This window comes from Podarcis melisellensis (genome assembly GCF_964234715.1).
Source record: "Podarcis melisellensis genome assembly, chromosome: 2".
Taxonomy (NCBI): Eukaryota; Metazoa; Chordata; class Lepidosauria; order Squamata; family Lacertidae; genus Podarcis; species Podarcis melisellensis.
In genome coordinates, this window is record NC_138529.1 from 29,956,732 (window position 1) to 29,969,768 (window position 13,037).

At 44.5% G+C, this 13,037-nt stretch overlaps 1 protein-coding gene across 1 annotated transcript in view; it reads left to right on the top strand.

Moving 5' to 3' along the window:
- Window positions 1-13,037, top strand: part of DNAH17 (dynein axonemal heavy chain 17) — a 94,693-nt gene that overhangs the window by 39,630 nt on the left and 42,026 nt on the right. Inside the window, exons 42-53 of the mRNA XM_081899464.1 lie at window positions 194-321; window positions 413-561; window positions 2,500-2,782; window positions 3,223-3,396; window positions 4,601-4,808; window positions 5,811-5,976; window positions 7,593-7,695; window positions 7,914-8,061; window positions 8,209-8,300; window positions 10,609-10,770; window positions 11,524-11,688; window positions 12,601-12,792. Of these exons, the coding sequence (XP_081755590.1) occupies window positions 194-321; window positions 413-561; window positions 2,500-2,782; window positions 3,223-3,396; window positions 4,601-4,808; window positions 5,811-5,976; window positions 7,593-7,695; window positions 7,914-8,061; window positions 8,209-8,300; window positions 10,609-10,770; window positions 11,524-11,688; window positions 12,601-12,792 (1,970 nt within the window). The remainder of the gene's footprint in view (window positions 1-193; window positions 322-412; window positions 562-2,499; window positions 2,783-3,222; window positions 3,397-4,600; window positions 4,809-5,810; window positions 5,977-7,592; window positions 7,696-7,913; window positions 8,062-8,208; window positions 8,301-10,608; window positions 10,771-11,523; window positions 11,689-12,600; window positions 12,793-13,037) is intronic.

Sequence of the window (13,037 nt, forward strand, 5' to 3'; positions counted from 1 at the left end):
AACCTCACAGTGAGGGAACCACCAGAAGGCCCTCGGTGCTGGACCTCAGTGTCCAGGCTGAATGATGGGAGTGGAGACGCTCCTTCAGGTATACTGGACCGATGTTATATACAAACAACATTTAGAAGCTGTACTTCTCAAATGATTTCTCTACGTCAAAAGTTCAGTGTGAATTTCTCTGTGTTCCTCGTAGGCTTGTTTTCAACAATCATGCGTGATCTCGCTAATATAACTCATCGTGGACCAAAATGGATCGTTCTGGATGGAGATATCGATCCGATGTGGATTGAGTCTTTGAATACGGTTATGGATGACAACAAGGTCAGTACAGGAAGTCAGAGATAAAATTGTTGGTTTCCACATCAGCAAGTTGAAGAAGAAGTCACACCATCCTTGTTTCTCTCCCTCCTAGGTGCTCACCCTAGCAAGCAATGAGCGAATCCCACTAAATCCCACCATGAGGCTTGTGTTTGAGATCAGCCACCTAAGAACAGCAACACCCGCCACAGTGTCCAGAGCAGGAATCTTGTACATTAACCCTGCTGACCTTGGCTGGAATCCGTGAGTTTGAGTTCCCTTTTGAGTATATGAGTGTCTTCCCTTGCCAGCAAAAGCAAGTTTCTTCATGGCATACAGAGGAAAAACTTTCATTCCTTGATGCATTCATTTATTTACTTTGAAATATTTCTAAGGCACTTCATATATTATTTTTAAAAATATAAGGTGCATAAAACAGTGCACATCAACATAAAAGCACCCTAAAACAATATTATAACCATACATAAACCCAATGGTGCGGGGTCTAGATCTCATGGATCAGGGGCAGCCTGCGCAAAGAGATGCATCTTTACAAGACTTCTGTAGTAAATAATTGATGGTGCATATCTATGTTTTGACATAGATGTGACTGTGTTTAATGAAGGTGAATGAGAGAAATCAAGTTCCAGTGGTAGCTTTTTGTTAAACGTCTTCTTCTTCTTTGGCGATCACTCGTAGCCGAGTAAGATTGTCTTCCAGTAAACACGGTTTTAACAATGAGTCCGTAAGTGACTGTGGAGGCCAATTCTGGATCCACACGTCCTTCCACAGTTGAGACATTGTTTCCCGGGCGGGAGTTGATCACAGTATAGATTTGCCAAGTGTGCCTTCCTCTTAGCACGTTTCTCTCTTGCGTTCTGAGTTCGAGTGTCTTCAAAGTCCATGACACATTTGGTAAAGGCTGTTCTCCAACTGGAGCACTCACAGGCCAGTGTTTCCCAGTTGTCAGTGTTTATGCTACATTTTTTAAGATTTGCCTTGAGACAGTCTTTAAACCTCTTGGGAATCTTTCTTCCCTTAGCTGACCCCACCTCCCTGCAGGGCTGATTGGTTAACTGAGGTTTGGCAGGAACCTCCAATGACTAGTGCAGGGAGGCAGGCCAGCTGGTGGTCCCAGTGGGTCACAGTGCTGTGCACGGTTCTGCAAAGGGCGTCCACAAAGGGAGGTGTGAGCGCTCATTATTAACCAGACTCATCCCCCCTCCATTAGGTTCCCCGATAAATTGAAAAGTGTAATTGGTCTGATTTTGCTGTTGAATTTCATTGTCTTTTAGTAATTTTTTGGTGCACTGCCTGTGTTGTCTGTTGCTGGTCTCCCAATATCTTACTTTTTTGTTATATTCCTTTGGGTGCCTAGAGACCATTGGTATTTGCCGTTGAGATTCAAGCCCCATGCCAGAATTTTGGTTTGTGCTTTTAAAGTGGAGTAAAAGGTTCTGTTGATCTAGCACAGCAGATCCACTTCTTTTTTAAGCAAACTTCTTGTGCTTTTGGAAGTGCATTGAAAAGTGTGACATGACTGAATCAATAAACACCTCACAAGCAAGTTTTGCGCAAGCAGGTCAGGAAGAATACTGAAAAAAGGGCATCTGGAGGAGCTTTGGAGTTGTTGTTTTTTTAGTTGTAAACCATCATGAAAGGGATGAAATGAATAAATAACACGTTTCCCATTATAAAGAAATTTGCAGTCCTTCTTACTTCAAACCATTTTATAAGTAGGAAAATTATTGTGATGATTAGAGATTATGACTTACCTATGAGCACTGGGTTCAGTCATGAAAATTATTTGAAAGTAGCACCCTCCCCTAGCCATTGGGCTCTTGTTATGTCACAGGTTCATGTTTTCTTGTTCTGCAAAATAAAGATCTACTGAGGCCTTAATTTCATCATCAATGGGATATCAGCAAGGTGAATTAAACAATGGAGGTTAGGATCTGAAATTGTAGGGAGACAAATGCAGTGCTTCGCTTCCTAGAACACATGTGGCTCATGTTACTATAATAGGGAAGCATGTTTCATGTTGCCCAACAGCCGAATAAGAAAATGGTTCCTCTGCACTCTGAAAACGATGCAGTTTAAGTAAGAGGAAGGAGGTATAATGCTTGCCTGAAGTAGAATGTGCATGTTCCATGCATGAGAGAATGCATCACATTGAATAAGTAATTTTATCTCACCGTACAGAGTGGTGAGCAGCTGGATTGAGCGTCGGGAAGTACAGTCTGAAAAAGCCAATTTGATGATCCTGTTTGACAAATACTTGCCCACATGTTTGGATAAGCTGAAGTTTGGGTTCAAGAAGATAACGCCTGTACCTGAAGTGACGGTGATACAAACGATCCTGTACCTTCTAGAATGCCTCTTAACCCCAGTCAACACGCCTCCGGATTCTTCCAAAGAGCTGTACGAGCTCTATTTTGTCTTTGCTTGTTTCTGGGCCTTTGGAGGAGCGATGTTCCAAGATCAGGTACCTTTAGAAATTTAAATTACTGTGTTCTGCTTCCATACCTTCAGGGTATTATTGCCCAGTGGTGCATTAAGCAGCATTTATGTACACAGGGGCCATTTTTCTAGGTGCCTCTTCAAACGCTACCCCAGTGACAAGGCTGGCACCAAAAATCGCTTCCTTGTGGCTGTGGTAACCTTTTAAATCTGCTTTCTGTGCACCCTGCCTGGATTGCTTGGTGCTCTGTCAGTGCCACATTTCCCATGAGGGCACAGCTGTGTGGAACCCCAGCCACATCACTCTCTCTTAGGGAAGCAGCATGTCTCTATTCACATTTTTTTAATTGTTTGGTTTTGATAGGATTCGTTTTTTATGTTTCTGACATTCTCTGTGGCCACTTAATATATCTGTGATCAAATAAACATAAAAAGCATGTTAAATGTCCCTCTTTTCCTCACCAGCTTGTAGACTATCGTGTGGAGTTCAGCAAATGGTGGGTAAATGAGTTTAAAACCATCAAGTTTCCTTCTCAGGGGACTATTTTTGACTATTACATTGACTCCGATACGAAAAAGTTCATGCCTTGGACTGATAAAGTGCCTGTATTTGAGTTGGATCCAGACGTCCCATTGCAGGTAATGGCTAAAACCCATTTTTCTTCCCGTTCATATTTCATTTTAATTGCTTTTCCCCTATGGTGCTACAAAATAGAAACCAGTGCTGAGGAAAATTCCTGCATCAGCTCAATATCCCAGTAAAGAGTGGGAAGAGTATGCTAAGAGTGTTCTTGGTTTATATACGTAGCAATATGTCTGCCTCAAGTCACAGGGTTCCTGCTCCATCCCACAGTATTCAGTCTTGTTTACATGCTGACTTAGGCACGGGGCAGCAACGAAAAGAGCCTTGCATGTTGTAACTCCCTTCCTCACCTGTGGCTACTAGTCATGGCATATGCAGGAATTTGCTTCTGGCATGCCATCAGCTGGGAGGCAAATGCTCATTCATGCAAGGATAAGAAGACACAGAAAATTACACCTGGAGAAGGACAAAACTACATCACGTATGACTTTTCAGAGCTCTGTTATTATTACATTTATATTTTAGCTTCCCTCACACAGGAAGTGGTGTATACGGTCCTCTCTCCCAGTTTATCCTCACAACAACCCTGTGAGGTGGGTTAGACTGAGAGGAAAGTACTCCTTGCGGCAGTAGACACACATGAGTAATTTAGATATTTGAGCCTTGCAGCTCGGTTAGTAAAGCCACTGCTACTAATCTGGTGATTCCTCAGACAAATAAGTGAATTCCTGCACCGCTAGAGGAAATCCTATTAATTTCTGTTGAGCCCAAATAGCAGCCCTAGACAACTCTCAGTGATGAATCAACCTCACTTGTTAAAATCACATTTATTAGGTCTGGTAGTAATTTACTGATGTAGCTTCTTGTGAGGTCTTCACAAGGGTCCTGTTGCCATAGCGGGGAAATGATTTTCCTATTATTATTATTATTATTATTAAAAATTATTTATATTTTTCAGGTTTATACATTTCACTAATTTTACAATCATTTTGACATTACAAAACTTGATTTCCTTCCCCTTCTTTTCTGCGGTTCCTTAAATTTATTTTCAATATATTCATCATATGCAAATTAACTTAATTTGCTCATTTATTCATCTTCTTTAAATATATACTCTGATGAAACTGCAGGAAAATGATTTTCCATGTACTTCTGCTTTCCTGTGTCTTCAAAGGAATACTGTGCCAGAGAGTGCCTTCAGCCATGTGGTTTATGTTGTTCAGACTTTGTAAGTAGTTTCTTTTCATTCTGCTTTTTCAGGCCTCAATGGTCCACACAACAGAAACCATCCGGATTCGCTATTTCATGGATCTCCTCATGGCAAAGAAATGGCCTGTGATGCTAGTTGGGAATGCAGGCACTGGGAAGTCAGTGCTAATGGTAGATAAGCTGGACACCCTCAACACAGATGATTACTTGGTGCAATCCGTCCCCTTTAATTTCTACACAACTTCAGCAATGCTGCAGTGTAAGGAGGCCGGGTGTGTGTGTGTGTGTGTGCGTGTTTGTTTGTTTGTTTTATTGCATTTATATCCCATCTTTTTCCTGAAAGGAGCAGAAAGTGGCAGCAATAGTTCTTTCTCTCCCCATTTTATCCTCACAACAACCCTGTGTCGTACGTTAGGATGAGAGAAACAGTAACTGGCCCAAGATCACACCCAGTGAGCTTCATGGCCAAGTGGGGACTACAAGAAGATCAAGATGAGTGCTCACTGGAAGGACAAATCCTGAAGCTGAGGCTCCAATACTTTGGCCACCTCATGAGAAGAGTTTGGTCAGACTCATGCTATTATCAGGGTCTTTTCCAGGGAGTCTTCTCTGTAGGGATTCCCAGTAGTGATGTATGGAAGTGAGAGCTGGACCATAAAGAAGACTGATCACTGATGAATCGATGCTTTTGAATTATGGTGCTGGAGGAGACTCAAGAAGATCAAACCTCTCCATTCTATGCAAAGAATGAAGACGAAGCCTGCCGACATTTGCAGTCGTGCTGCAATCCTCCACCATCATCTATTGCACCGTGCGCCATGCGCATTCCCTCACCCTGGATGTGTTAACGTGAAAAGCTCTTCTAATGGGTCTGGCTGGCTGTGAGCTACTCCAGTCTCCCTTCAAACTAGTCAGCTTCTGTTCTCATGGCTAAGCTATGTGGCTAAGCTGCCTGCCCCCACTGGTACAAGACTGCCTTTCCCACATAAATCCGATTATAATGTTTGATGAATTATTATGTTTTATATATTCTGCAAGCCAGCCAGAGTGGCTGGGGAAACCCAGCCAGTTGGGCAGCATATAAATAGCATTATTATTATTATTATTATTATTATTATTATTATTATGCTATTCACTTTTGAACAGGCATGCATAGAGCTGCCTTTACAACAGGATGGAGCTGAGGAAAGCTTTACCTGATTGCCAGGATAAGACCCTGTAACATTTTGTTTCTGCGTGGTCTTCTTTTTTTCCAATACAGCTATTCTTGAGAAGCCCCTGGAGAAGAAATCCGGCAGGAACTTTGGTCCTCCTGGTACTAAGAAACTCATCTACTTCATAGATGATATGAACATGCCAGAAGTCGACAAATATGGCACTGTGGCTCCTCATACCTTAATCAGGCAACACATGGACCATGGACACTGGTAGGAATGCACTTTGTCACGTGACTCCTGGTCAACGTGCATATTTGAATGGCACAGTTGAATGCTGTGGAACTTCATGCGCTACATATATACACCCAAAAGACACACTCATTTTCTACCAGTAAGCTCGGTTGAGACAGGGAGTCTGAAATCGCGACGATCCAAAAGGCAATGAAATACATCCAAAGAAATGGGTACACACAAGTGTGACACCACTCTCTTACTGTAAAGTTTTGAAGTCTTGCTCTCACACTTTCTCTGTTTTGAACTGACTCCACACCTTCAACACCAATCTATATACAGTGGTACCTCGGGTTAAGTACTTAATTCGTTCCGGAGGTCCCTTCTTAACCTGAAACTGTTCTTAACCTGAAGCACCACTTTAGCTAATGGGGCCTCCTGCTGCCGCTGCGCTGCCGGAGCACGATTTCTGTTCTTATCCTGAAGCAAAGCTCTTAACCTGAAGCACTATTTCTGGCTTAGTGGAGTGTGTAACCTGGAGCGTATTTAACCTGAAGCGTATGCAACCTGAGGTATATATTTTTTAAGTAGCTCCCTTGTATACCGTGTCCAACACAATGCTAGATTTTTGTGATGGATGCCTGGTTTTGTGTGGGAGTTACAGCACACTATTATTTGATGTGCAGAATGTAAAATGTCCACTTTTGTAGACCTCTGAACAAATCCAGAGCAGTAGGACCAAGATCTGTTTGTGCAACATCATATCAAATTCTACCTCCTACGCCTTTGGTGTTCCCACAACAGACTCCCAAAAAGAAAATAAGTTAGGCATTCTGTGTCCAAGTAGGAATATCATTAGCTCCGCAAAATCACAAGCAGAAATCTTCATTTGGCTTAAGTAAGGAATCGGAACTCAGAAAGTATTGTGCTTAAACCAATAATGTGCAACGTATTTATACATTTGTGTGTACACACACACAACATGTACATGCACATTTCTAATTATGAGGGAGTCATGTGTTCTCTGGAAGTGGATGAACATACGCCATGGTAATGTTGCCACCTTGCATCCAAAGACAGAAAATGCAGGCTGGTCTGGGACACGCACCCTTCAGTCTATTTCCTTTATTCGTCTGGGGTAGATGTGTGTAACTCAAGTAATATAACCTCCCTGACACAACTCTCAGACTTTTGTTGCTGAATATTGCAGATGGGCTAATGATGAATGATGTGCAGATTGCAAAAGGTTTTAATACATACAAATCCCGTGTAACCTAGAGAAAACAGAGTGTTTGAATGTTTGCTTCCTGCAAAATGTGTGCAGATGACCACTGTGGAGATTCCACTGGATTAGCTAAACTAGGGCTGACTGAGTTGGGATATGGATCTGAAGTAGATCTTCAAATCCTATCATGCTTCCCTTGAGAACAATCTCCAGCTTGTGCTTCCACAGAGCTGATGTATCTCTCAAAATCTCATTCGTGTTCTCTTAATGAGAGGAGGCCATGATAAGAAGTCTTCATTTTGCCCTTTGTCCTCATTTTCCGTAAATGTACGTGCAAGTTAGATGAGACTTCATAAATATAAGTGGATACGTAGCTTTGTGCAAGAGTTGCATCTCAGAATCGTGTCTCCTTCTTGCTTATTTCCGTTAGGTATGACAGAACCAAGCTGACACTGAAGGATATTCACAACTGCCAGTATGTTGCATGTATGAATCCAACTTCTGGATCCTTCACCATTGACTCAAGACTCCAGGTACCTGTCAAAGACCCCTGTTGTAGGGGTTTCAGTCAAAGGCATCTGCTACACCCCTGCAACATTTGCCTCTTTGGATTTGGTCTCCTCTTCCCAAGTGGAAGCAGAAAAGCAGATCATGTCTGGGTTTTTTGGCTTCTTTTTAGAGAATTAAAATGCGCCCATTTGTTTAAGAGAGTGCTGCCCAGCCTGATCTTGATGAATGCCTTTTGTTGCAGCGACATTTCTGTGTGTTTGCGGTGAGTTTTCCAGGACAAGATGCTCTTATGGCTATCTACAGTACCATCCTGGGTCAGCACTTGGCCCTCCGAACTGTCCCCATGGTGGTTCAAAAGATTCATTCACAGCTTGTTTCTGCAGCTCTGGGTAAGCACTTGAAAAAGTAGAAAACCTGGCCATGGCTCATGCTTTGCATGATTACTGTCCTCTCTTTGCTCTGTTTTCTAGTTCAGGTTCAAGTCACACAAACAGCCCCTCATTTTCATGTATATCTGCTGTATTTCTCCACAACAGCCTTGCATCAGAAAATCACATCAACCTTTCTTCCTACGGCCATCAAATTCCACTACGTTTTCAATCTCCGGGATCTTTCTAACATCTTCCAGGTACAATGTCACTTCTGTATAGCTATTTGCACTTTGCTATGTGTGTGGATTTCTCTTTCCCTATTCCCTAGGAATAGCATAGGCGAAACATAGTCCCACTGGCTGGGGACGGTGGGGGGGGGGGCGGCGGATCTAGTCTTTTGAAGCCATTATAGAGTATACCTGTGTCCTCAGAGGACACCCAGGTTAGGAAACGGAAGGCAAGCAAAATTGGTCTCTCCAACCAAAGCCATGCTGGCTTCCTTCCTTTCTGAAGGGGAAAGGAATGGATTTTGACTCAAGGACAGGCCGCCCGTATTAGCCATGCTGATTTCAAGCTGAAGGTGATTGAGACCGATGTGCTGCTTCACCAGCATCCTAGGGGAGGCCCATCTTAGCCTTGCCAACTTGCTCAGGGAAGTGTGAAGAGCCCCATGGATGGTAGGATGCAGAGTGTAACTGCCTCCTAACCCTTTTGCTCTCTTTCTGAATCCTTGAGTCAGTTACCTTCTGCCCCTGCATCCTATTCCCCTACCTGTGCTGATTTCCAAGGGATAGGGAAAGAGAGATCCACAGAGCTTCCGGCAAGTCATGTTTATATAGAGGTGTCCCTGCCTTGCCTCTGTTTTCTCCCTGTATCATCTCCCCTTTCAGAAGCAGTTCATGCCTTTTACAGCTTGCAGTCCTCCTCCCGTGATTCAGCATGACTGTTCTTCTTACAGCCATTGTGAATTTATACAGTATGACATTTCCCCAGGCGTTCTGTTCTGGCATAAGGAAATGCAATCTGTTAACACCCATGTAACTGCCGTAAACACAAGGGCCCTGGGGAACAACAAGCTTTCTTGGAAACGCAAAGCTTGCCACCATGTTGTTGTCCCTGCTTTGTCAGTTTTTCGGCGTTCCCTTTGTTTTATTACAACCTGGCTTTGTGGCAGGCGAGCAAAGTGCTGCTTTTGCCATGGCACTTGTCAGATTTAGAGCAGTAGGCCGGGTACTCCATTGTGCAACTGGAGCCCTGCAAAGAGTGCCCAGGGCTCAGTCTTGGGAATAACGACCCACAAATCATAGAATCCTAGAATGGCCGAGTTGGAAGGGACCCTGCGTATCATCTGGTCCAACCCCCTGTGATGCAGGAATATGCAGCTATCCCATACGGGGATCGAACCTGCAACCTTGGCAATATCAGCACCATGCTCTAGCCAACTGAGCTATCCAAGAGTTATGTCCCATGTACTATTCCTTTAAATCATGAATACCCTATCTGGTGCCCTCCAGTTATTGTCGGATTGTATACTCACCTAGACACTTGCATGCTCAAGCACACAGAGACTATTCTTCCCTCTCCAGCCCCATCAACCTCAGTGTGGCCATGCTAGCAGGTTCAGAAACTGGAGTGTGTTATAACTGTCATTGCTAAGCAACCACAATTCCCAATACTTCATCCCCAAGGCCTGGTAATTTCCCCCCCCCCCCCCGAGAGGTAGCAGCAGTGGTGGTGGTGGGCTCCCTCCCATAGTAAACTTTTATATGCTGACATTTTAAGTAATGAAGGCAGAACCCACACTCTCAATACCTCTCATAGCATTCCTCTGGGTTTGTGGGATTTGCGTCTGTAAGCACCTTTGGGAAGCACTTGGCCTAGGACCTACGTCGGCCTAGGACCCACGTACCTATGGGGCCGCCTCTCCTGGTATGCCCCGCGGAAGACCTTAAGGTCCACAAATGACAACATTTTGGAGGTCCCAGGTTGCAAGGTGGTTAGATTGGTCGCAACTAGGGCCAGGGCCTTTTCAGTACTGGCTCCAACTTGGTGGAACGCTCTGTCACAAGAGACTAGGGCCCTGCGGGACTTGACATCTTTCCGCAGGACCAGCAGGACAGAGCTTTTCTGCCTGGCCTTTGGTTTGGACTCAGTCTGACCCTTATGTTTCCCTCCCCTTATGGTTTTGATGAGGCTGCATTTTAAATTGCATTTTAACCTGTATTTTAAATTGCCCCCCCCCCCCCCGCCCATTATGTTTTTACTGTAATTTTACTGGCTCTGGCCAGGGAGGGTGGCGTATAAATAAAATTTACTTTTATTATTATTATTAGTTGAACTGTCCCATGGGGGGGGATCGTTATAGCTTATCACAGTGTTTGCACTGGGCAGAAGAGGGCAATGCAAACATGGTGAGGATAAGCAAGATGGAAGGGCTCTGCTTCTTGATGCCATCAGAAGTCTCTGCTGCCTGTGCTTGCTTCAGCAGCGCATTTGCCAGAAAGCAGCACTGTTGCCTTATGGCAACCAGCAGCCAGTGCTGGAAGCATTTTCTGTCTTTGGCAGGGACTTCTCTTCTCCACGGCCGAATGCCTCCGAGTGCCGGTGGACCTGGTCCGACTGTGGCTGCACGAAGCCACAAGGGTTTACTGTGACAAACTTGTGGAGGAAAAAGATCAGGAGAGCTTTGGCCGGGTCATGATGGCTACTTGCAAAAAATTCTTTGAGGTAGGGTAGTCATTCTTCTGCCGTTCTTCAGCTGATACTCTAGATTCAAGGGTGAATGTGGACTCTGCAGGGATGCCTGCAGTCCGTTCCATATTAATAAGTAGAAGCGTGGCTGGGAACAAACTTATTTGAAACTTTGTCCAAATCCGCATTGGCTTCCTTAAAACGAGAATCCAGGAACATTTTAAAATGTCCAGGGCTGGCTCCTGATTTGAGGCAGCCCTGAACAAAAGGCCCTTTCCCCCCCCCCCCTCTTTGTCAATGGGATCTAGGTACCTTATCTGGCTTCAATGGCACCACCCCAAGTGGCATTGGACAGCGGGATCTAAGCCTCCTATAAAAAATTTCACAAACACCCTGGAGCAATGCTACTAACTCAGAGCCATTGTGGAGAATTTAAAGGGTGGCTAGTCCCAGTGATTGCTGCTTTGAGTGTGAGACTAGAAAAAGAATTCACGGGAGCCCAGGAAAGGCCCTGGGGCCCTGGCAGCTGCCCAAAGAAGTCCAGATGCTGATCAGAGTCCAGCATCATCTGCTGACATCCTACCTTCCTCATGCCAAATCACAGCTATATCACAGTTACCATTTCGAATAGGCACTAGCAGCTGTAGCAGAGATGGAGGGAAAACACAGAGTTCAGCGACTGACCCTCCCATCCCACTCCCCCCCTAAATACACTTGCACCCAGTCCAAATGTTTGCCATCCTTAAAGGTAAAAAGCAGCTTATGGGATTATGTTTGTCCTTTCTGCAGGAGCTTGGTGACAATGTTGTCTTTGCGAAGCCAAATATTTATTGCCACTTTGCTCAGGGCATTGGCGATCCCAAGTATCTCCCAGTTTCTAACATTCAGTCTCTGAATAAGCTGCTTTCAGAAGCCCTGGACAGCTACAACGAGGTCAATGCAGTGATGAATTTGGTGAGTGAAGCTGGAACTAAAACCCAGGGAGAAGATGGCAATTACCATGCTGGTCCTGAAAGGGGTGGTGGTCTTTCTCTTAGGCTTAAAGGTATAGTCTTAAGTTCTTGCCACCATTCATTTAGCACATCGGCAGGCAAACTAAGGCCCAGGGGCCGGATCCGGTCCAGTTGCCTTCTAAATCCGGCCTGCGGACGGTCTGGGGAATCAGCGTATTTTTACATGAGTAGAATGTGTCCTTTTATTTAAAATGCATCTCTGGGTTATTTGTGGGTCCTGCCTGGTGTTTTTACATGAGTAGAATGTGTCCTTTTATTTAAAATGCATCTCTGGGTTATTTGTGGGGCATAGAAATTCGTTCTCCCCCCAACCCCCAGAATATAGTCCAGCCTCCCACCAGGTCTGAGGGACAGTGGACCAGCCCCCTGCTGAAAAAGCTTGCTGACCCCTGATTTAGCATATTCCTGCAGTCAATAGCTTAAATCCATTGAAGTTCTGAATGCAAAATGTCCCGAGTTGTACAAAGTGGGGGGGGGGGAGGAGCATAAATGGTGTGTCCCAGTGGAGTTGAGTAAATAGGTGGATATTTTAAAATTATAAAAGAGAAATGCACCAGTAAGGGTGGAAATAGTCAGGTGGGGCATTAGCTAAGATAAATGGCGTTGTGAAACATCCAAAAAAAAACTACAGGGACATCATGTTAAAGTTAGTGGGGGGGGGGAGCGTGCGCACTATTTGTTGTTCCAAAATACCCAGATCACAGATTAGGACAGGACGCATCAGTTGTGGGCTGAACAAAGTAGCCCATACTAATAAAATCCATGCTAAAATTGGTTGGTATATAGGCCATAATGTTAGACTTTTGTATTATTGTGTGCTGTGCTATTAATAATCCTTCCTTGGCTGTTGCAGGTGCTGTTTGATGATGCTGTATCCCACGTCTGCAGGATCAATCGCATCTTAGAGTCTCCCAGGGGGAACGCTTTGCTAGTGGGCGTCGGAGGGAGTGGCAAGCAGAGCCTGTCTCGGTTGGCCGCCTATATCAGCGCCTTGGATGTGTTTCAGATCACGCTGAAGAAAGGCTATGGGATTCCAGACCTCAAAGTGAGAAGCAATGTGGTTTTCTCTAGGGGGTGTCCCAGTAGAAAAAGAACCATAACTGATGCCAAATCCCTGATACCCAGAATACCTCTAGATTGGTCGTTATTTTGCAGAAGGGATTCAGTTGCATCCGAGAACCTTAGGTTTGTGCGGTTAAAGTGGATTAAAGTGCTCTGTTGCCCTAGCACAGTAACACTTTATACATACTCTATGCCTGCCATGATCATTTTAAAAATTGGCTGCAAGGC